General features: G+C 32.3%; 2 protein-coding genes across 2 annotated transcripts in view; one reads left to right on the top strand and one right to left on the bottom strand.

Annotated features, from left to right (window-relative positions):
- Positions 1-22,720, top strand: part of LOC150107224 (uncharacterized) — a 186,527-nt gene that overhangs the window by 117,014 nt on the left and 46,793 nt on the right. The gene's annotated exons all lie outside the window — the stretch shown is intronic.
- The window catches only part of LOC150107225 (uncharacterized), a 34,106-nt gene continuing 31,062 nt past the window's right edge, over positions 19,677-22,720 (bottom strand). Inside the window, exon 2 of the mRNA XM_090391081.1 lies at positions 19,677-20,881. Within this exon, the coding sequence (XP_090247207.1) occupies positions 20,077-20,880 (804 nt within the window). The 5' untranslated portion in view covers position 20,881 and the 3' untranslated portion in view covers positions 19,677-20,076. The remainder of the gene's footprint in view (positions 20,882-22,720) is intronic.

The raw sequence follows: 22,720 nt of genomic DNA on the forward strand, positions 1-22,720 counted from the left end.
TGATATTTCTACATTACGTGGTTCACCTGCGAGTTTTTTTAAATTGTCACAAATCTCCAAAAAGTTTTTCAGTATATTATTTTTTTTTTAAAAAATGCGTATAAGTGGAACTGTGCAGTTCAAACCCATGTTCTTCAAGGGTCAACTGTATGTGGTTGGTAATTTGGTTCTAATTGTATGCCTGTGTTATTTATACATCGCCATTCTGTTTCATATATATATATATATATATATTTCTAAAACCATCTTGTTCTTCTACTAAACGTTTTTCTTTGCCTTTATTTATTTTCCTTTTCAATACTGCTGTATAAATTTTGTATTCAATATTTAATAGACATTGTTTACAGTTTGAACATATTCATTTATTTATTGCCTTTTTTTAAAATGGGTAAGATAATGGATTTCTTCCAGTCATTTGGAGTGGTTCCAGATGTATTCCAGTGGTTTGCAAAATTTTATTTAATAGATTTTTCATCGCTGTCATCATCAGTTTCTTGATATGTACCCGCAAAGGGTGTTCAGGCTACTATGACATTACTATATGATTAAGTTTTCATTATTAATCTCTACTCCAATATTGTCACACTAACATTTTGTGCTTCTAGGGCACTTCTCACTAAATCAATCCACCTAGACCTCGGTCTTTCTCTGAGTCTCTTCCTTGGCATCAAACACTTCTTTTGCTAACCTTTCCTCACTCTATTTAAGCGATCGTACCCCTTTAGATTAGCTGTGCTTAACTATTTTTGAATGCATGAACAGTGTGAAGTTCCCTTCTAATATCTGATTTTTAATATGATTCTGCCATTGATGCCATCTGTTCACTCCCCTAATTTTTTTCAGAACCTGCATATCTCTGGTCTGTCGAGTGCTTTATTTCTAACCCAACTTTCAGATCCATAACTTAAGGCTGATTTGATGCTGTCTTGTATGCTGCTAATTTGGTGTTTTGGCTGATTTCTCTCTTATTCTTCATAAATTTATTCAGTTGACTACTCACCATACCAGCTTTGCTTATTCTGTTTTCTATTTCTAGATTTAACTTGCCATCTTCACTAAAAACTGTGCCTAAATTGTTAAAATGTTTTACTTGTTCTTTTGGCTCTCCATTCAGAATGCAGTTGATTAAATTGTGTGTTCATTGTTTCTGCCTATTTCCATAGTTTTGGTTCTTTTTATTTTTTGCTGATTTTCATTTTAATAGATTTAATAAGTCCTTATGCAGATCCAAATCAGTATATTTAAATTATTCCATATTTCTTCTATTATTTTTTTTTCCTGTAGAATTTCACTTAATTTATCTAATGTGGTTTCTAATTGTTACTGTTACTTATTATGTCAGGAGTGCTAAAATCATTATCTTTCCAAACTTTTTTTATAATTCTTCCTCTTTTTTTTTTTTTTTAATTTATTTTTGCATGTGATATCTATATTCTTTGTTATGGACTTGACATCATTATTACAGTTTCTCTATGGTAAGAATCTAATTTCCCTTTTAGCTGTGACATTCTTTCCTTTATAATTTTGTTTCTTTTCAACTTTATTAGAAGATAATCATTTTCTTTAAGCCTCATTTTCTCCATATTATATTTTCTGCAGGTATATTCCAATTTCTGATGTCCCTTTTCATGAGCACAGTTTTCTTTTTTTCATAGGCTGCTCTCTTTATTATGTTACATACATTCTTCCATTCTATTTCCCTATTTTCATTTACTGCTATCTCTCAGGAACTGTCTTCTAATTTTCTTTGTATGCAGTTTTTAATATCTTCCTATAGCAATTTTATTATAAAAACACTTTCTATTAGTTTTTTGTCTTCAGCCATTTTGGAAGTATTGACATGTTTCCAGTAACTGCGTAATGATCTGTTTCTAACTTTAAGCTTCTGTAAACTGACATCTCTTAGGTTTGTTATTTTTTATTTCTTATATTAATTATCAATTATAGATTTACAGCTTCATGCTATTTATGTACTTCTCGATGCCTGTAAAAGGAATTTGCTATTTTCAAATTATTGAATAAGACAAAGTTAATTAACTTAGCTTATTCTTATTTTGATGGGATTCCCTATTATTTCTCATTTTATCTTTTATTAGTTTGTTAACCTATTCTTGCACTTTATATACTGTGTAGTCCCTGTCCTCATAGCCTGTGAGTTGCTTCGACCGTAAATCTAAATAAACCAAACTAGCAAAAGAGACTAAAAACACTGAATATTGTCATGTTTCCTGTTTGTATTTTTAATTTTGCTTCTATTCCTGCTTTTGCTCCAGATTTCTTTACTACATTATATATTTTGAATATACATTTAAGAATTTAGTTTTTTAATCCCATTTGTTTTCATTTTGTTTCCATCATGGAAGTTATTTTATATCCTACTGCTTTATAGTATTTTTTCTAGTTCTTCATCTTTATGTGCTATTCCTCTGAAGTACCATGTTAAAATTTTGATTTTTTTTTTATTTTTGTCTAGATTTTGTGTTAGACTTATCAGTAATAGATGAGTTTTGATTTGGTTACCAGACAGATCTTCTGTCATCAGCAAGTCTGATGACCTGATGACAGAAGATCTGTCTGTTGCCCTCAGACTGGGCACGTATATATATTTACCATAAATACAAAATTAATAATGGAAAAAAACTCATGTAAAAAGATTATTTAATAGTATAATTTTTGCCTGCATGTTACAGGCATCCTCAGTACATTTTAAGCTAAAATTAAACAATAACTGACAATTCCAAAAAAGCACCGCCTAAGTAGCTAATGTAAGATAACTAAAAAGGTCAATAAATTTCCTAACTAAAAAAAAAATATATATATATATATATAAAATATATATATATTATATATATATATTTTATATATATATATATAAATATATATATATATATATATATATATATATATACACAATAAAAAGTTAAGAAAGATTAGCTTATTTATAAAGTACTAGCTCCCATAAAGGAGATAGACATAAACCATTGGATCTGTTCAAGTTAGGAGAGTGAAGTAAAGTTTCACATGGTTCTTTATAAAGCTGTTCCATGAGGTAACCAACTTTTGTGAAGGACTCATGTCTTTTTCCAATGAACTCTGTGTCTAGTGATGATGGCATGGTCTGCAAGTCCAGACTGCTCAGGTTCAAGGTATTGAATATTGCAGGCGAAAATTATACTATTAAATTATCTTTTTACGTGAGTTTTTCCCATTATTAATTTTGTATTTATATGTCTGCTCATGGTATTTCCTTATTAAAACATATATATTTACCATTTCCTCAAATTGTTGGATCATTTATTCAGCTGAGACTCCGTTCTCATATCTGTGTTTTTCTTAAAGCAGACTTTACATGTGCAGGTGAGGTTGACATTTGGTTAGGAGAGCCTTTATTTGCACTATGGCTAACCTTATAGCTTAACTTTTGTGTATTTCAGATAATTGTAGTCTGGTATTTTGTTACATAGGCTTCTGTGATTAGAGGACATAATGCAGTTGTATTGCCAGTATTTTTTTCTCCTGATGATATGAAACTAGCTAAGTGTCTTGATAAACATTTTACCACTCCTTGTTTTTATTTGGTAAAAATACCAATGACACAATTGTGTAAGTTAGACTTCTTTATTCTAAAACAGTTTCTTATTCTAAGAAGCTTAGGTATATTATTGCCATCTGTATAATTTAAGGAAACATAACCTGCTTATAAATCTTTTTTTGCTTGATATGTAACTTTTCAAATTTGCATATAATAGCAAATGACTCCGTTAGTATGTATATTATTGATATCAAGCTTCATTGGTTGGCCATAATTCCATAAAGATATTATCCATGGCAATATATATATATATATATATATATAGTTGCTCCAGTACATGATAAATCAGGTACTGGAACAACTTCATATTCATCAGAATTGAAGATGGGAATCATCATTGGAATCATCATATATATATATATATATTTTTTTTTTTTACTTTGTAGTTTTATTGCAATTATACTGATGCATTCTGTATGGCTTGAAGCACGCATATATGATGGTATAACATCAAATGTTATGCTGCCTAGTACTTTGCTTGATTAAATTTCTGCACTGGTTTTGTCAGAGAATAGCACACACCATGATAAATCAGGTACTGGAGCAACTTCATATTCATCAGAATTGAAGATGGGAATCATCATTGGAAGAAAATTGATGGAAAGAAGTGTGGCACTAGTAGAGTAAGTAAAGATATACATTGTCAGCATAATTGGGAATGCTGAGATAAACAATACAAAAAACAGATTGGATTGGCAATGACAAAGGCCATATGAACAGGCATTTATTATTTGAAAGGTTTCCAAGTAGCAATGAAAAGGAGTGTTAATGATTTACTTCATTACTTTAGAAAGAATTTAAGTCAGAGAAATTGGATGTTAAATTGATCGTAAAGATTCATCCCCATTGTATGGACAGGAGGAATATAGGCTAATTTCCAAGCTTCAGGATAGATGCCAGTGAAACAAGAGAGAATAAAAGGGCAACATAGGATGGGAATCAATACTCGAGCACAAATCTTCAGAACGATTAAAGAAATACCATCAGGACAAGGAGACTTTTTGTATCCATTTCAGACAACATTCTTCTTTTTTTACTGTAAAGATTGATTTCAAAAGCACATTGAATATTATGTGCTGGGAATGGTAGGTGGAATTTGCCAAGGTTTTTCAATACGAAATGAGATAAAAATTTTCCATAGATGTCAATGATGTGAAAGAGGTAAAAGCAGAGTTGGGCAACATTTACACCAATTGACTTTGGCAAGAGACCAGAAAGCATGACTGCAATTTGGACATGATGAAACTTGAGTCATTTTTGGATATGTCGATTATATGTTTACAGCTGTTTTTGATCTTCGGTATAAATTGTAAATCAAGATGCAAATTTTGATGAAAGCTAATTGCAACAAGCTTCATTTTTCACTTGTACAATCTTGGCACACTCCTTGGAGAAAGACAGGTTAAACAAGGGATAAGAATTTAAAGTGGAATGGGGATTACATGTTTCTGTATCGGCAAGAATTGTTTCATTGATGCATTCAATGCAAATGTTTGAATCAGAAGATTACAGTAATCCAACCAAAGAAATTTGGCTTTCTGAATGTTGTTTTCTTAGTTAGATTATTGTTTTAATAACAAAGATTATTTGACTTGGCATTCTTCTACTGCCAAACATCACATGAATGATAACTGAGCTCTTGGAGAGTAGTTAGCATCATCTGATTATTCTAGTAGGCATATGGACAATTTGTATGAGATCTTTGGTGGCTATATAGTAAATGTCTTAGCATCTCCACCTGCTGGATTAGTGCATTCTCAAAAAGGGAAGTCATTTGGAGTTGTATCTAAATCTCCAACGAGGTTTTAATTAAATGAGATCTGTCTATTGCCATATTTAATTTGCCATTGTTATCAAAATCGTACATTTATAGCTGAAATAGTTTTCTTTGGGAATGCAGATGATGTTTTTTGCTGATTTTCATACAAAATCAACTAGAAATAATAAAAAATGCTTACTGAGATACTCCATGGCAGAAGTCATTCAGCTTAGGTAGACCTGAAGGCTTATAGGGGTTTATTTTGAAGCGTTACATTTGTATGAAGTAATTAAAAATATTAATAATAACAAAAAAGCCGAGTTGAATATCTACATGGTAGATATCATTTAATACATAAATGTAGATATTTGATGCAAAATATATTTGATAAGCAACAGTGAGCATATCAAACCATCTTTCTGTATATTTCCTTCATGTCTAATTGCTGACTTATTACAAGTCGGCAATTAGACATGAAGATTACAGTACTCATGAAACATTTTAAAAAGTTCAAAATACAATATTTTCAGCTTCTTCAAAATGTCTCATTTACACCATATCACATGCTTAGCAGATCCGTAAAACTTAATTTCAAATCCCTGTTCTCTTCCCATTATTTCTTGAGTAAGTCTCTGGTGCAGTCCTGACAGTTCCTGTTTAGCTTGAACCTACCTTGTTCTTCATCAAGATTTTCTTACACAATTTTTTTATTCTCTTCTTTGAATTTCATTACATACTTAATATTTTAATGCAGAAGTTTGAAAAGAAGTTTGATTTTGCTGAGAAATTTTTTTTAAAAAAAAGTTTGGTTATTTTCTACTGCCAAGATCATGCTATCAGTTATTCAGTTAACCAAGTTTAAATCAGAGGAACCATTCCTCTGATTTAAATCTTTACTCCTTTACTATCTTTACTCCTCCTTTAACAAGTTGCTATGGGATGTGTATCTCCCTTTCCACCATTTTAGTTGTTCTATTGGTCATAGCCAATGATGCTCATCTTAAATTATCATTGTAGAGATGTAATAATGTAGATCTCAGTAATTTGTTGTCACTTGTATGATAGTAATTCATAGTGAACCAGCATTGCATTATAGGCATGATCTATTACAAGAAGAGCAAACTGTGAAATTGAATTTTATCAATTCAAATTTAATTTTAAAATGTCTATAATAGGTAATTTGTTATGGTTGTATTTCCATAAATGCTGCAGTGATTAATGCCAAAGTTTCTGGAACAAAAACTACACGAAACTGGAATTCATATGAATTACTGACTGAAATTAATTATTTACAAGCCGACATTTTTCCAGCTTGAGCTAGAATTATCAGAGGCAAGGAATGAAATTACCTTGAGAACAAAGATGGTTACATATGTAGATAGCAATAGTGTCACTCTTTATGATAATTTCTGTTATTAATGCCGACAGAAAGATAGGACAGTGGGCCAAAGTCTATGCAAGATCATACCATCAGTTCTGTTTCAGTTAACCAAGTTTAAATCAGATGAAAATTCCTGAAGCGGCATAAGTTCTACAAAACCTAGTTAACTTGCATAAATTTTGGTATACCACCATATTTTCCTATTCACCATTAATAACAAAAATTATCACAAAGAGCACTGTCATCCTCCATGCTTGACTATCCTTGTTCTTGAGATCATTTCATTCCCAGTCTTCACTGTCTGTGTATTGTTCAAGTGCCTCTGATAATCCTAGCTTGAGGTGGTGAAGCATCATCTTGTAAATAATTAATTTTAGTCAGTAAATTATTTATTTGCATTCAAGTTTCACATATTTTTGGTTCCAGAAACTTCAACATTATCATCTTACAAACTTTGATCAGCCAGTTAATAATAATTTTAGAATTATATTTATCCATCTTGTTTTCTTAGGAGATCTTTATCAGAAAATTTGATACTAGGAGAAAACACCTTAGGCATGCTGTATTTATTTACCGAAACTTGTCATAGCTTTAAATTCTTGAACCACTTGATGGATTTTGATTCTGTGGCAGGGGGAATTACTACTCATTGTCCTCAAAGTTCAGTTTTATCTGGATTAGGCAGTTTGATTTATATTTTTTTGGCAGAGAGAGAGATTTAGTGACTGATTTACATACAAAGCATGTCCACATTGTCATTGTATGTATTTGCTTTACTGTGATAAAAAAAAAAGAGTATACGAGTTTTATCAATCTTTTATTTTTCTTTTATGTATTGGATGTTCAGTTACATTCATATTTTGAATGTAACTGAATGTAAGGGAATGTTCACTATCCATAAAGTGACTGATGAGCATGATGAAAGCTTATTCAACAGCATTTGTTTTAAATTGTGGATATCTATTAATTAGACTGTTTTGTATGATTTTATTGCTGAAAACAAGTTACAAGAGTTTTTAGTTTTATTTCCAGACATAAAACTAAGATTAGAATTTCCAATTACAGTTTTTATGTATATCTTATATACACATTGTCTGCATGTATATTTATATCTTTATGATATTGTTTAGTATTAATCCCTGTATGTTTCCTATAACTGCCCCCCCCCTTTTTTTTTTCAAATTAGTTCCATCTACTAGGAACTATCCTGCTGATTTCAGAGTTGTTTCTGAAATCATCTGAGCTCACCTATTGAAAGATGTAAAACAGCACATGAAATAATTTATATTTGTTATCAAGGCACCCATCAAGTGGGAGTGAAATGTATTCGCAATTGCCTGATTGCCTTTTGAATGTTTGCTCCACTGCAAAATTCAGTAGTTTGTCTTGCAAAGCAAAAATGCTCAAGTTTAATGGTTCAGTGTTAGCTTAATTTATTAGTATATTTATTATTATACTAGTTGTTCTGAGCTATTTTTGACAGCAGAGTTTTCTTTGCCAGTTATAACCATTGGCTGTATCTAGCTCCAATTTTTTGACCAGATATTTTACTTGAACCTCTTGGATTTGTGTTTTACCTTATATGACAAGAATCATTGCTGCAGAGTACAGGAGAATTTCCTTTTCTGTTTATGCCAGAGCCTGAAATACCTGTATACAAACTATCAGTATGTATTGATTCTAAAAGGACTAAAATCAGGAAACCATCATGTCCAAGTGACAATCATGCTTCTGATCTCTTGCCAAAACTGTTGTCTGTAACTTTTATCTGACCATGCTTCCACCTCTTTTGCACTTGGATATTTGGGGGGGGGATCTCATGGCTTCTTATTTTTCTTCTGCTTTTTCCCTGGATGATCTACCATTTCTAACACAAACATTCAGTGTTCCTCTTTGATTTTTCTCCAAAGAGATTAGAAACAATCTTGTTCAAACTGGATACCAGAAAGTTTCTGTTTCTGATGCCATTTCTCTGATTATACTGAAGGTTTTTGCTTTGGTGTTAACTCCTGTTCTGTATCTCCTTTTAATTCTCTCCTGTTCCTGTTACATTAATAGCTATCCTGCATCCTGAAATCATGCCCATATTCAGTCCATTCCTAAAAAGGGTTACAAATCTTGCCATCTAATTGCCATTCAGTTTCACTCACTCACTTCAATTCTTTCTAAATTAATGGAAAAAACCACCACTCAACTTGTGTATTATGATCTCCATTATGTGTTCCATCACTCTCAATCAGAGGTGGAGTGGATCTTATGTTATCTGCTTATGGACATATGCAATAGAAAAGTTTGAGGGAATCAATCTCAAGTGGTTGCTCTGGGTTTGGCACAAAAACCTATTAAGCTTTCATCATATTCTAACTTCTGCAATTGGGTTGTAAACATTTTGTCTGGATGCATATTACCTGTGATAGCAGATTATCTTTATCTTTAGACTAATGTGGTGTTTCCCTAGAAGTCTTGTTCTTTCATCCATTTTTGGGTGAAAGAACAGGACCTCTCTCCATATGACTGCAAATCCATAGTTTTGATGATGACAGTACACTGCACTCATCTATCAAGCCAGTACACACAAATCACCAAAATATCGACTTCTCCTATCCTATTCTATCCTAATTTAATACCTTCACAGTAAAATGTGTAGACCTACACATTTTACCGTGTAGGTATTCGGAACCAAAATCCTATGGAATAGGTTGGTTACTCCTTATTCTTGGAGGTGCCCTATATCTGTAGAAGCGTGTTCTGGGGGACGAAAAACCCGAGTTTCCAGGTGAAAAAAACCCACTACCTCTGTATAAGACCGGCTAACTCACTTTTAGTCGAAAGAGACCAGGTTCCTCTTTCGACTAAACCCTGGTCTTTCCGACCAAAGGGATTTCATTTATACTGATTGAGCTACGGAGGCTCATCAACTTCTGCAGTCCTAAATTCTATCTTTAAACCAATTCTTCAATGGGGTTTTGATACTCTTATTAATTTTAATACTACTAAAACATGGAATGTGTTTTAGTGGCATTTAGAAGCTTACTCATTTATCAAAAAAAAAAAAAAAAATCTCCAGTCTTACTTTTGACAAATCTCTATATAAGATGAAATTTCTCTTCTTGGAATTACTCTAAATTTCTCTCGGCATACATCACAAATATTGTCTTCTAGCATTCAAAAAATTAGATTTTCTGTTTTATTTAAGGTGCTACTCTACCTCTGAGCAGTGTTAATTCTACAGTCAGGCCTGTCAATCCATTGAATACTGTTCTAACATTTGGGGTGGTGCGCCTAATAACTCCTTAAAAATACGTGAATGAATACAGTAATTCACTCTGCTCTTTTACACAAATATTCAGTTTTTGCTATTTTCGTTTTTTATAAATCTTTCCATGGACATTATTCATCAGTTTAGCATCAATAATTCCACCACTGTCATTGGTTAAAACACCAGTCAGCAGCCATTCAACCTCTTCGCATTTCAACTATAGAACTCAGAACAAATTTTTGTCATTTTGATTTGCTTCTTCTGCTGCTGGCCTTTGGAACAATCTTCCCTCATGTGTATTTTTTAAGGAGTACATTCTATGGATCTGCTTGTTTAACTGTTATTGATTCCATATGGAGAAGGTTGATACAACAATTTTATTTCAATCTCTACTAGTTTCATGTATCTATATCATACACTTCATCAAATGAAAAATTATTATTATTATTATTTAGGTCTCCAAGGAGTCAAAAGATTCATCGTGGGAAGGTTACTCATAGGAAACACAAAGTCTATCATACCACTCGTTAGACTTGTTGAACGTTCTCGCTCTCACCACTCTATCAGGCAATGCATTCCACGGTTCAACCGCCATCCATGCAAAGAACCCACTCCTCACTCTCTTGTTCACAGTTTCCTTTCATGATGTCCAAGGATGGCCCCTTGTCATCACTCCTTCCCTCTGTTCAACCAAGTGAAAGAACTCCCCAGTGTCAACCCTGTAACCACCTCTCAACAGTTTAAAAGTCTCAATCATATCACCTCTCCTTCTATTCACCAAACTCTGCAGTCCATATTCCCTCAGCCGATCCTCATAACTAGCATTGTAAAGTCCTGAAACTGTCTTTGTTATCTGCCTTTGTATCCTTTCCAGTTAATTTATCCCCTTCAAATCCTGGGGACCAAATCTGAGAACAATAGTCTGAGTGTGGTCTGATCATGGTCTTATACAACAGAATGATACTCTGAGTGCATCGTATGACTAAGTTTAACAACAAGCAAATAATGTAACATTAGTACATAATATTTGGTCGGCTTTCATTAAATCTGATGCATACCAACCTCAGGCACTCTCATCATGTCACGAACCATCAGGATGCAACATAAAAATGCATGCTTTCCATCCTAAGTCTTTTTTCAAATATTATATACTAATGTTACCAATATTTTCTTGTTTCACTGCTTTTCCCCTCATGAAGTGTACAATAAAGTTAAGTATAACTAGTAGAGAACTAAATAAAAGTATTCTGTTAACCTACTCCGTGTGGAATCAATACCGGTTAAAAAGTAGTATGTTCCCTATTCACAGAAGCCTGAGAAGTCAAATCTGCAGATATTCCTACTCATTCAGGATACTAATGTACTATAGATTGAACAATTTGTATAAATTCATATTTGTTAAATTAGGGACACAAAACACACGTGTTGAAAAGATTATTTTACTGATTAATAATAAAATAATAACTTTACGTTTTGACCCCTGTATTGAGGTCATCTTCAGAAGGATACATTCAGAAGTATAAGAACAAGCTACATGCTGTTACACTCTATACAAGTAAATTACATCTACGTTGTTAACTAATCTTTTTTCTGGCCTGCCCTCTAGTGGGAAAAAAAAAATTATAAATAAATAAAACAAAATAAAATAAACAAAAATAAAATAAAAACTACAATAAACTGCTAAAGTCCTCACGTACTAGGATTCTTCTGGAATTATACAGTTATATTATGATTATCTTCTAGATTTGTACAGTACAGGTTACTATAGAATGTTCAAGAGAAAAAAAAAAAAAAAAAAAAAAAACTTCACTAGGTCTTGTGTTGAGATTTTTCTTCATGGTTGCTATGAAGGTTGTAGATGGGTCCTCCACATTCTTGGAATTGCTAGACCATCATTTTTATTCAGATTCGGATTATGTTTGAGCATTTCACATGCTTCCTTGAATTTCCGCTCGAACTAGGTTTTGGTGCGGTGTAGGGACTTGGTACCTTTCCAGTCACTTCTGTTGTATGTTTGGAGTGCGTGGTCAGAACTGTTGTTTTAAATCAGACAACCTACATTGAAAAAATAAACCATTTGGTATCGGACCACAACACCTACCAAATGGTAAATTACAACCCCACGCAACGTAACAAAAAGAAAACTACTGAACTACTTAAATCAGTTAACACGTGGCCGGAAGAAACAATCAAAAAATTAATACTGCAGTATGCCCGCGCACCTAGAATTTATGGCCTGCCAAAAGTACACAAAACAGACACGCCATTACGTCCAATTGTGGAAGGAATTGACAGTCCGAATTACTACTTAGCCAAAAAATTAGTGGCCACACTCAAGGAATTGGTTGGTCATTCCCCTTCCTACATAAAAAATACACAGCAATTCATAAACAAAATTAAAAATATTACACTCAACAACCAAGATCTATTAGTCAGCTTTGACATAACTTCCCTTTTCACCAATGTCCCAATCAATGATACTATCCTACTCTTACAGAACATATTTCCACACGACATCACGCCCCTCTTTGCTCACGTACTCCGCTCCGGATACTTCGTGTGGCAAAACAATTTTTACCTTCAAAAAGAGGGTACCGCCATGGGCTCTCCACTCTCCCCCCCAATAGCGAACTTTTACATGGAAGATTTTGAGCAACGAGCTCTAGAATCAGCGTGCCTAAAGCCCAAAATTTGGCTCAGATACGTTGACGATATTTTCGCCATTTGGCCCTACGGCCGCCAAGCACTAGATACATTCCTTATCCACCTGAACAAACAAGACAAACGCATCCAATTCACCATTGAAATTGAAAAAAATAACTCTCTTCCGTTCCTAGACACACTTGTCACATCTTCCTTCAGGCTGTCTCTCCTTCTTAGTTTACCGCAAACCTACACACACAGGCCAGTACATACACAAAACTTCTTATCACCACCCAACACAAAAACTAGGGGTCATAAGCACCCTTAAACACAGAGCTCAAACCATTTGTTCAAATGAACAAGCTCTTAACGATGAATATGAGACCATCAAACATACCTTTATAAAAAATGGATACAGTATAAAAACCATTCACAAGATCCTCCACAAAGATACCACTAATAACAAAAAAGATTTCAAGAATGCTATTGTTATACCATATGTTAGAGGCATTTCAGAAAAAATAGACAGAACACTACACAAATACAACATCAAAACCACCTTTAAACCCCCGACAAAATTACGACACCTACTCAGTTCTTCCAAGGATCCCCTGCCACACTTAGCCCACCCAGGAAAGGTACAAAATAGATTGCACATGTAACATACCATACTTAGGGGAAACAGGGTGAACCATCCCAATCAGAAAGGATGAACACAAACGACACATAAAATACCTCCATTTTGGGAAAACTGGCCTTTCTGACCACGCACTCCAAACATACCACAGAATTGACTGGAAAGGTACCAAGTCCCTACACCGCACCAAAACCTGGTTCGAGTGGAAATTCAAGGAAGCATGTGAAATGCTCAAACATAATCCGAATCTGAATAAAAATGATGGTCTAACAATTCCAAGAATGTGGAGGACCTATCTAGCAACCATGAAGAAAAATCTCAACACAAGACCTAGTGAAGTTTTTTTTTTTTCTTTTTTTTTTTTTTCCTCTTGAACATTCTATAGTAACCTGTGCTGTACAAATCCAGAAGATAATCGTAATATAACTGTATAATTCCAGAAGAATCCTAGTACGGGAGGACTTCAGCAGTTTATTGTAGTTTTTATTTTATTTTGTTTTATTTATTTTTTTTTTTTTTTCCCACTAGAGGGCAGGCCAGAAAAAAGATTAGTTAACAACGTAGATGTAATTTACTTGTATAGTATAGAGTGCAACAGCATGTAGCTTGTTCTTATACTTCTGAATGTATCCTTCTGAAGATGACCTCAATACAGGGGTCGAAATGTAAAGTTATTATTTTATTATTAATCAGTAAAATAATCTTTTCAACACATGTGTTTTGTGTCCCTAATTGAACAAATATGAATGCTGATCACCATGTAACCTTAAAAGAAAGAATTTGTATAAATTGTTCAAATTTTTGTATAAATTTGAACATTTATACAAAGCACTTTGAGTGTATCTTTGTAAAGTATATAAGCATGCTTCTAGAAAGAGGCTTTAATAGGAGCAAAAAAAAAAAAAAAAAGTTTTTTTTTATATGCACTGTTTATTATAAGGAATGAAATGGAGAACCGAAATATTCTTCAGTCTGTTAACTACAACACAAACTATAATCAGCATCCAATAACCCATAACCATTAAAGAAGAGTTAAAACTTATTTGTAATAGTTTTTGTACATTGTGAGGGACTGTTAATGAGATTGTTTCGAAGAGTTCTGGATGACTTTGCTAAGTGCAATATACTTTTATATACAGAAAATTAGAATTTTTTTAGAAAAAAAAAACATTGTCAAAATACTCTTCCGGAATATTTTTGACAACTTAGTTTATCACTGAAAGTTATTTGGTCCTTTTCATTAAAATTGAAACAAACTACTGTATTTGATTTTTAAGACCATGGATTTAATAAACATTAAATTAGTATTAAATGTGTATTAAATCCATGGTCTTAAAAATCAAATAGTTTGTTTCAATTTTAGTTTATCACTTTTAAGGAAATGGGGAATCTGAAAAAAAAAAAAAAAAAAAAAATCTGGTTTTATATGAAGTTGTTTTCAAATGTGTATGTTCAGAAATATGAAAGTACACCATCTACATATTTTGACTTCTTTTTTTTTTTTTAATTGAACAACTACCTTAGTACAGTAATTGTCATATGAGCATTACATATTACATGCTGGTATTATGCTTATTATGAATTGATTATCTGTCTGCATTCTATTACTTCTATAGCAGGTCTCTGAATTCCTCACTCATAAGTATTTTTAAATAAAATTTATAATCTGCAATACTATACTAACTGGATAAATTCAATATTTTGAGCTAAAAACTTATCATGAAAAGCTGAAGTTTAAACTTTATTAGTCTCGGTACCAAAATGCAAATACAAGTAATAGTTATTTCATGTTAAATATTTTTATGAAGTTAAAACACTTTAAAATCTTTCAGGTTTTCAAAAAAAAAAAAAAATCTAACTTCAGGTTTTTGATATTCATATTCTCTGTTTAGTAATTCAACAGAAGCTTACATTCATATGACCTTTAATGTTACAGTTGAGTTAAACATTTTTAAAATGTTATAATTAGTAATTTTTTTTTATAAGTCTTAGTTGCAATGTATAAGTGCACATGTTTTTGAAGTCTAAATTTACTGATTTAAAAAATGTAACTTTATTATTTTCTCAGTCATCTATAATTTTTTTTTGATCGACTAGCATAAAAATCATGAAACATTTTGACAGTGAAGATTAGATGAGCATTTTTTTTATGTAGATACTAATTAAATAGAAATAAATTATGAATTTGCTCATGTAATAATAACAATGCACTGAATCTTTATTTCCTTAAATTTATGTTGTAAACATAGGAATGTTTCTCTTTCTCTCATACACATAATGTCGCTGTGTGTAATTATAATTAGTTCTCTTGCTCATGGAAAAGTCTAAATGATAATCGAGAATTGAAATCATGCAATCGCATCAATTCATATAGATTTTCAAAACCTTCAAAAAAAAAAAATGGAAGATCTGTAGAAAATGATTGATAACACATCAGAAAACTACTTTATTTTTTTATAGCAGATTCACCCACAAAATCTTAAAAACGTATACCCTGGAAGAGCTAAGAATCCTTTGCTAAAGACTAAATATGAGTTTATACACTTTAGTCAAGGCCACATTTATCTGGCTAATCCCAATAAATTTACAGAAGCTGTCATAGCTTGTCTGAAAAGTATTTTGTAATCCTTTATTATCATCTCAGCTTCTGTATTATAGTACATACAAATAATGTAGGAAGTTTTAATCCTTTGCCTAGTAACTCCTCCCATAATATTTTGCATTATGGAATACTGAGGCAATTATGTTAAGTTGATGGCTTCTATGGTTGTCAGTTTAATGTTACAAAATGCAGAGTAATGATGCACTTCAGGATGAAAAGATTACATAATTTGTATCATATTGATGGTACTGAATTACAGAAAATTGATGAGACTAGTGATCTGGGGGATTATGATGGATAGAGATTTGAAATTCAGAGGACATATTGCAAGGATTGGCAGAGTAGCTCAGAGGATTACTTGGATGTTGAAGAAGACATTGACAAGTAAAGATAGGTAAGTTATTATCCTTCTTTATAAGGCTATGGTTTGGCCACATCTTGACTGAACTGTTCTACACAGATTTTGTCACCTGGGTTTCTTATAGATTAGGAGGTAGTGGAGAGGATTCCAAGATGAGTGACCAAGCTAGTGACAGGTCTGTGGGATGCTCTTATGATGATAGATTGAAAGTGTGTGAGGTTGCAGAGTTTAGTTAACAGATGGACAAGAGGGGACATGATAGAAATCTATAAGTTACTAAAGGGATTCTATAAGATTGGCACAAAAGAAAATTTTCAATACATGAGGAGTAGAGTTAGGTCATTCTGGAAGTTGTGTAAGAGTGTGGTTAGTAAGATTATGCAGAGTAGGTTCTTTACTTGAAGTGTGGTGAATGAGCGGATTTGAATTGCCAGAGGTGGTTGTGAGTGTGCCAGTGGTGAATACATTTAAGGAGAGGTATGTTAAGTATTATGTGAATAATGGGTGGTGTGGGTCTCCTGTGATGAGTCTTTTGACTCCATGGAGATACTCATATATAAATAATAATAAATTTGATAAAACACAGGATCTCATTCAATGAATCAGATAAGCTCCAATTTTATATCATATTTTAATTATATAATTATATTTAATTATATTTAATTTTATATATATATATATATATATATTATATCCCTCATATAAATTTTGAGTTATTTAACACCTTTTTTATGTCTCTTTTTCTAAGAACTCTTGAGTATTCAATCAATTCTGTAATTTAAGTACCAGTATGTTGTCGTATATCTATAAGGTATAATAAATACATTTCCTGGTAATACTGCCAGGAAACCTATTAATGTATTTTATTTTATTGTAAATCTACATACATGGAATCCTGATTATTGTTCAATTTTGCTCTCTTTATATTCTTTTTCTGATTTCTCTATCATATTTCTATGCAGTCTTCTTAAAATACCTCTTTATCATATACTCTAATTATTGCAGTTATTTGTTTCTTGTTTCTTTTTTATAAAGACTGATAAACTTTCTTTGTGTGCCCAAATGATTAAAAAATGATATAAAAGTTTTCCTATTTTATAAATGCAAAAAATTAAAAATATATAATTATGATAGAATAAACTGAGTCTACAGCATATAGGCCATAAATGTCTCCATCATGCAATTGCATTGTTGGCTGATTAAATTGGAGATCAAATTGATCAGTTGTCTTGCTAATAATAAACTGACTACTTACTTTTAGCAGGTGATCAGAGGGAATAAGTGCAGACCACTATTTTTTGCGTATTCTGTCCACAAAAGGTTGTAAACTTGTAGTACGTTAGTATTAGTACTGTTCATAGACTAAAAGTAATTTGGAATATATTTGGAAATCCTGCTCTTGAGACCAAACATAGAATATTTTTTCAAGCCACTCAAGCAAGTCTCCAGTGACAAGGTGGAAGTCTCACTCCAGATTGTGAAATTCATTCATTACTTGAAGTCTTTCATGTGATATTTGAATTCACAGTCTGCTTTTAGCAAGTACATTATTTGGACAACCAGGCTAGCAAATTTACCAGTGCAAATTCATGCTTTGGACAAAACTCACCCCCTTTATTATTAGTAATATTCTTTCAGATCACTCTCAAAATTGTTATATACAGTAATACCCTGTCTTACGATGCTTCACTTTACAACACTCTGCTCATGTGACACTTTTCAGTTATGTCCGGTACCCATTTATATACATTCGCTCATGTGACAGTTTTAGTGACATGAATCTTGTGAATCAACCAATGATACAGAGGTTTCCATGAACTGTTTGTGATGCCATTCCTAGCTACATTTCTGTGTTTTGGTGTGAATTATAAACTGCATATAACTTGTTTTATTTAATTGTTTTAATAATAATAATAATTATTATTATTATTGTACTGGTGCCACCATGGAGTCTGAAGACTTGCAGGAGACCCAAACTGGCCACACATGGTATCAAATATCCTCTTGAACTCATTAACAAAGAACTCACAATTGACTCTGCAACCCATTCTATTCATTCACAACTCCAAGTGAAAAATCTGTCCTCACACCTCTACTAACCACATTTTTACTTAACTTCCAGAGATGACCTCTTGTTTTGCCCTCTCTAGCAAAGAGCTAAAACATTTCCCTTGCATCAATCCTATAAACCCTTTAAGTAACTTAAATGTTTTTATCGTATCCTCTCTTTTTCACCTATCAACCAACTTCTACAATCCACACACACACAATCTGTCCTCATGGGCATATTCCACACACCGCTCACCATCTTGGTTGCTTGCTTTTGAATCTTCTCCACTGCTTTCTCATCCCCAAGAAACCCAGGTCCTTATAAAATGGAGTAACAATTGTCTTATCTCTACTTGCTAGTGTGTTATTCAATAGCCAAGTAATCTTGTGAGCTACTTTAGCAACTTTAGTAATATGCCCTCAAACTCTCTGTCTACCACCATCCCCAAATCTCTAGTGCCATCAATATAGTACACAGCATGTAATCAATTTATCCTAAAGTGCATAACTTTACATTTCTCCTCATTAAACTGTTACCCATTATCTTTTACCCTTACTGACAGTCTCATTTTATTTTTCAAATTATACCTGCCATTGGAGGAAAATTGTAGATAGGAAATTAATAATGATGTAATTTTTTTCATGTAGTACTATCATATCCTGTACACCCCTTGAGGGTACATGGCAGGAATTTGATGATGATGATGATTATACCTGCCAAGAAATTATATTCTTGCTTAATCCTTTATTCAAGTGTAAGCAAACAAAGTTTATATGTGAGCATCTTAATGACTAGGCTACTTATATATAGAGGCTGATGACTTCATATCAATTTCCTTAGCATTCCATAATGTGATTTGTACTTCATTTTGGACATGCACATGCTTTGCATTATGAGAGGATCACTTCTGCTTTGCATTATGGGATACTAAGGCAATTGATGTGAAATCAGCAGCAGCTATATACGAGTAGCCTAGTTGTGAAGATATTTCACACACACACACAAACTCTGTGTGCTTACACTTGGATAAAGGGTTAAAACAAGAGAATATAATTTACCTTGTAACCGAGAGAAAAAATCTTCTATAAGTATTACTTTTCAATTTATTTTTTATCCTTTTAGGTGTTAAGATGTGTCATGATTTTTTTTTGTAGTAATTTTATGTGTGTGCGTGTGTGTGCGCGTATATATATATGTATGAAATAACCTCACTTTAGTCCATAATATGGTTCAGGTTTATCCTTTTAAAAGATTTTGAAGTGGTATGAGACTGGATGTGTTTGTGTGCTGGTGGTGGGGAGAATATTATGTTTTCTTAAAATACTTAAAAAAAAAAGCTTATTTTTTAGTTTGCTGTAATACTGGAATCTAAAAACTTATGACACATTAAAACAGGACTTCAGACTTTCTTTTACTTATTGTTTTAACAGAATTTTAGCTTAGCATGTTGTCTTTTGCATTAAATTACAAATAGTGTTTAACAATATTCATTTGTAACAAATTGAATTAGTTACATTTCATTACATTAACTTAGTAACATTTCATTTTTTAGTTTATTATAAAATTAGATGATAAAATATTATTACTTAGTGCAAAGATCAACATATAGAACTGGAAAGGTGAGAAAATTGTCACTCTGTAACTTTCAGAAATCAGACCTAAATATAATTTAACAGCTTCAACCTTAAGACTGGCCAAAAAAATAAAATCATTTCAGAATGTACATTTTTATTTTTAGTATGATCAGGAAGATTAGCATCCAACAACATTCTACTGAAATATTTCTGACTGATCATTGGTATAATTCTGGCAACACCTCATGAAATTTATGAGAAATCATATCTGCCAATACTTTTTTAATATTCATATGAGATGATGTTACATAAATATATGGGGGATATTGGAGTCGTATTGAATGCCAGCTTTTGTCATCCTTTTTGTTATCTCTAATAACTGAATGGTAAAAATTCATTGCTTTAAATGGAAGGTGGAATAAGGGAAAAACAACAACATCATTTTCTTCATTGTTTAATTTAGGTTGGTGAGAAGTGATACTCAGAGGTGTCTCATTTATTGCAAGTGGTAGTCGGTCAAGTTGAGGATGTAATGGCTCAGTCATATGAGAAACAGAGTGGGATAGAGGTAACTTTCTGTCAGGTCCTCTTGATAATACTGACACATCAATATCCATCAGTGCTGGAATTAAGGTCGTCTGTTTTCCAGAGGCTCCGGTCTTCATTCGATTTCCATTCAAAGAGGAAATATCAACTGGCATCATCTTTCTCACACTTGGTGCTTTAACATCCCTTTCAAACTTGTTTGTTGATAGTCTCCAAGCAAAGTCTTTGTTGTCTACAATTCTGTTCCTTATCACTTCTATGCCATCGTCTTTGTAGAATTTTTCACTGCCAGAGGAATATGGCTTTTCTTCTGATTTGCCAGCATCAGATATATCACTCTTTCTGCCAAGTTGATAAGGAAATAGCATCATTTGTTGGCCTTGTACAGTATTAATCTTCCAGATAAAACTGAAAGTTTGTAGTAGTAGTAATAGCAGTAATTTTCCTGTCATCTGCCATTGATGGATAGCAAGCATTCTGCAAATGAATGAAATGAAAATGAAATTTAGACATCAATAGAATGGTTTAATATTTCTGAATATATACATACAGTACAACTTACTTTTGCCTATTGAGGGGGGAAAGGCAGATCAAATTATTTTCTGCAGCAGGTTCTTTATATAGTGATAATGTAATTTAAGTTTTGTACTATGTACACCATGATGGTAGTGCACTGATTTGTTAATGTTTTTGGTGTATTGAATTTTTACCTGATATCATTTCAGTAGATAAAATTATAAAAAGTTAATATTAAAAATTAAATTAAATTAAAAAGTGGACCCCTCTTAAGAAATTCATTCCACATGGCCCCTCATCTTTAAATTATGAAACTTTTTAGTTACACTACTGCACTATGTATACTGAAATGATGGATGCTGCTTTGATTTACTGAGTATTTAATAATGATAGATAAAACTACTAAGTTAATTAACAAAAGTTAGCCTTCTAGGAAAAATCAGATCCAGGTTAGCATTTTTTTTTTTTTTTTCAGTAATATCAAAATTTCAAATCTTAATTCACATTTTATATCTTATTGCTAGTCAGCATTGTGTCATTGGCATTTGGAGAAAAGAAAAGTCTAGTTTGCTCCTCCCTCCTTTGTTTTTAATAGTGATCCCACCTATGCAAGGTACATATAGCACCACAAATGGGCCAAATTAGATAATAGTATGAAAGTAATATTTTTTGTAATTATTAAACTGAGTAATGTGCATGTTTCCTTTCAAGGTAAACTGTAAGCAGTAACTGTCCATATTTATTTTATTATTGTGCATCATCTTTGTACAAAAAATAATACTGTACAATAATATGCACATATATATCCAGCTTCTACCTGTATTCAGCATTATCCACCTCAACTGAAATAAAAATTCTACTTTGATATACAAATTATTATATTTTACAGGTCATTTTATAGTATGCTTGCATGGTAAATTAGGTAAATAGACCTCATATAGTATCCATCTATAAAAGGGTCTGGCCAGAATTCTTGTCTGTCAGTGCCAATATGTATAAATGATACTAGTGTTAATGAGTTCTTTCTGTATATATCCATTTCCCTGTATGGGATACAGTGATATATATGAGTATCCATTTTTCATTTGAGCAGCCTTTATCCACTACATAACATGTGCATATTACAGTGTATGGTAAATAAGATAAATTAGAGCTCACATAGTACCCATCTCTAAAAAGGGAAATAAAGAAGTGTGAGAATTACAGGGGAATTTTCCTGCTGAGCTCATGTAAGATTTATGTGTACCTGAGAGGCTAATAAAAACTGTGGAAGGGATACTTGTAGTAGAAGAATAAGCTGGTTCAGCCATGCAGAGGTGGTCAGGATCAGATTTTCACTTTAAGACATATAGTTGAGAAATTGTGGGAATATAACAACAATCTGTATTTAAGTTTTGTAGATCTGGAAAATGCATATAACAAGGTTCCAATAGAAAAGCTGTTCAAAATGCTATAATTATTTGATATAAATGGGTAATAAATATTAAGCAATATGTATGTTTATGTGCATTATAAGTCAGCAGTTAGAATTGCATGAGGTACATGTAAATGGTTCAATGAAAAACAAGAAGTAAGAAAAGGTGCACAATATTTCCACTGTGCATCTGTATGGAACACATTGTGAAGGAAAGTGGTATTAGCCATAAGATCAAAATTGGGGGTAGTTATATTCTTAACCCTTGAATTCCTTAACTAAACTGAATAGCTGCTATAACAAATTTGGTATTAAAATCAACATTAAAAAACAGAATTTGAAAATAAGCAGGAATATTGAAAACATCAGGTGTATTTCTGTTTTTT

The sequence above is a fragment of the Typopeltis vanoorti genome, chromosome 4, assembly GCF_054136105.1.
Source record: "Typopeltis vanoorti isolate ZY-2024b chromosome 4, IOZ_Tvanoo_1.0, whole genome shotgun sequence".
Lineage (NCBI taxonomy): Eukaryota > Metazoa > Arthropoda > Arachnida > Uropygi > Thelyphonidae > Typopeltis > Typopeltis vanoorti.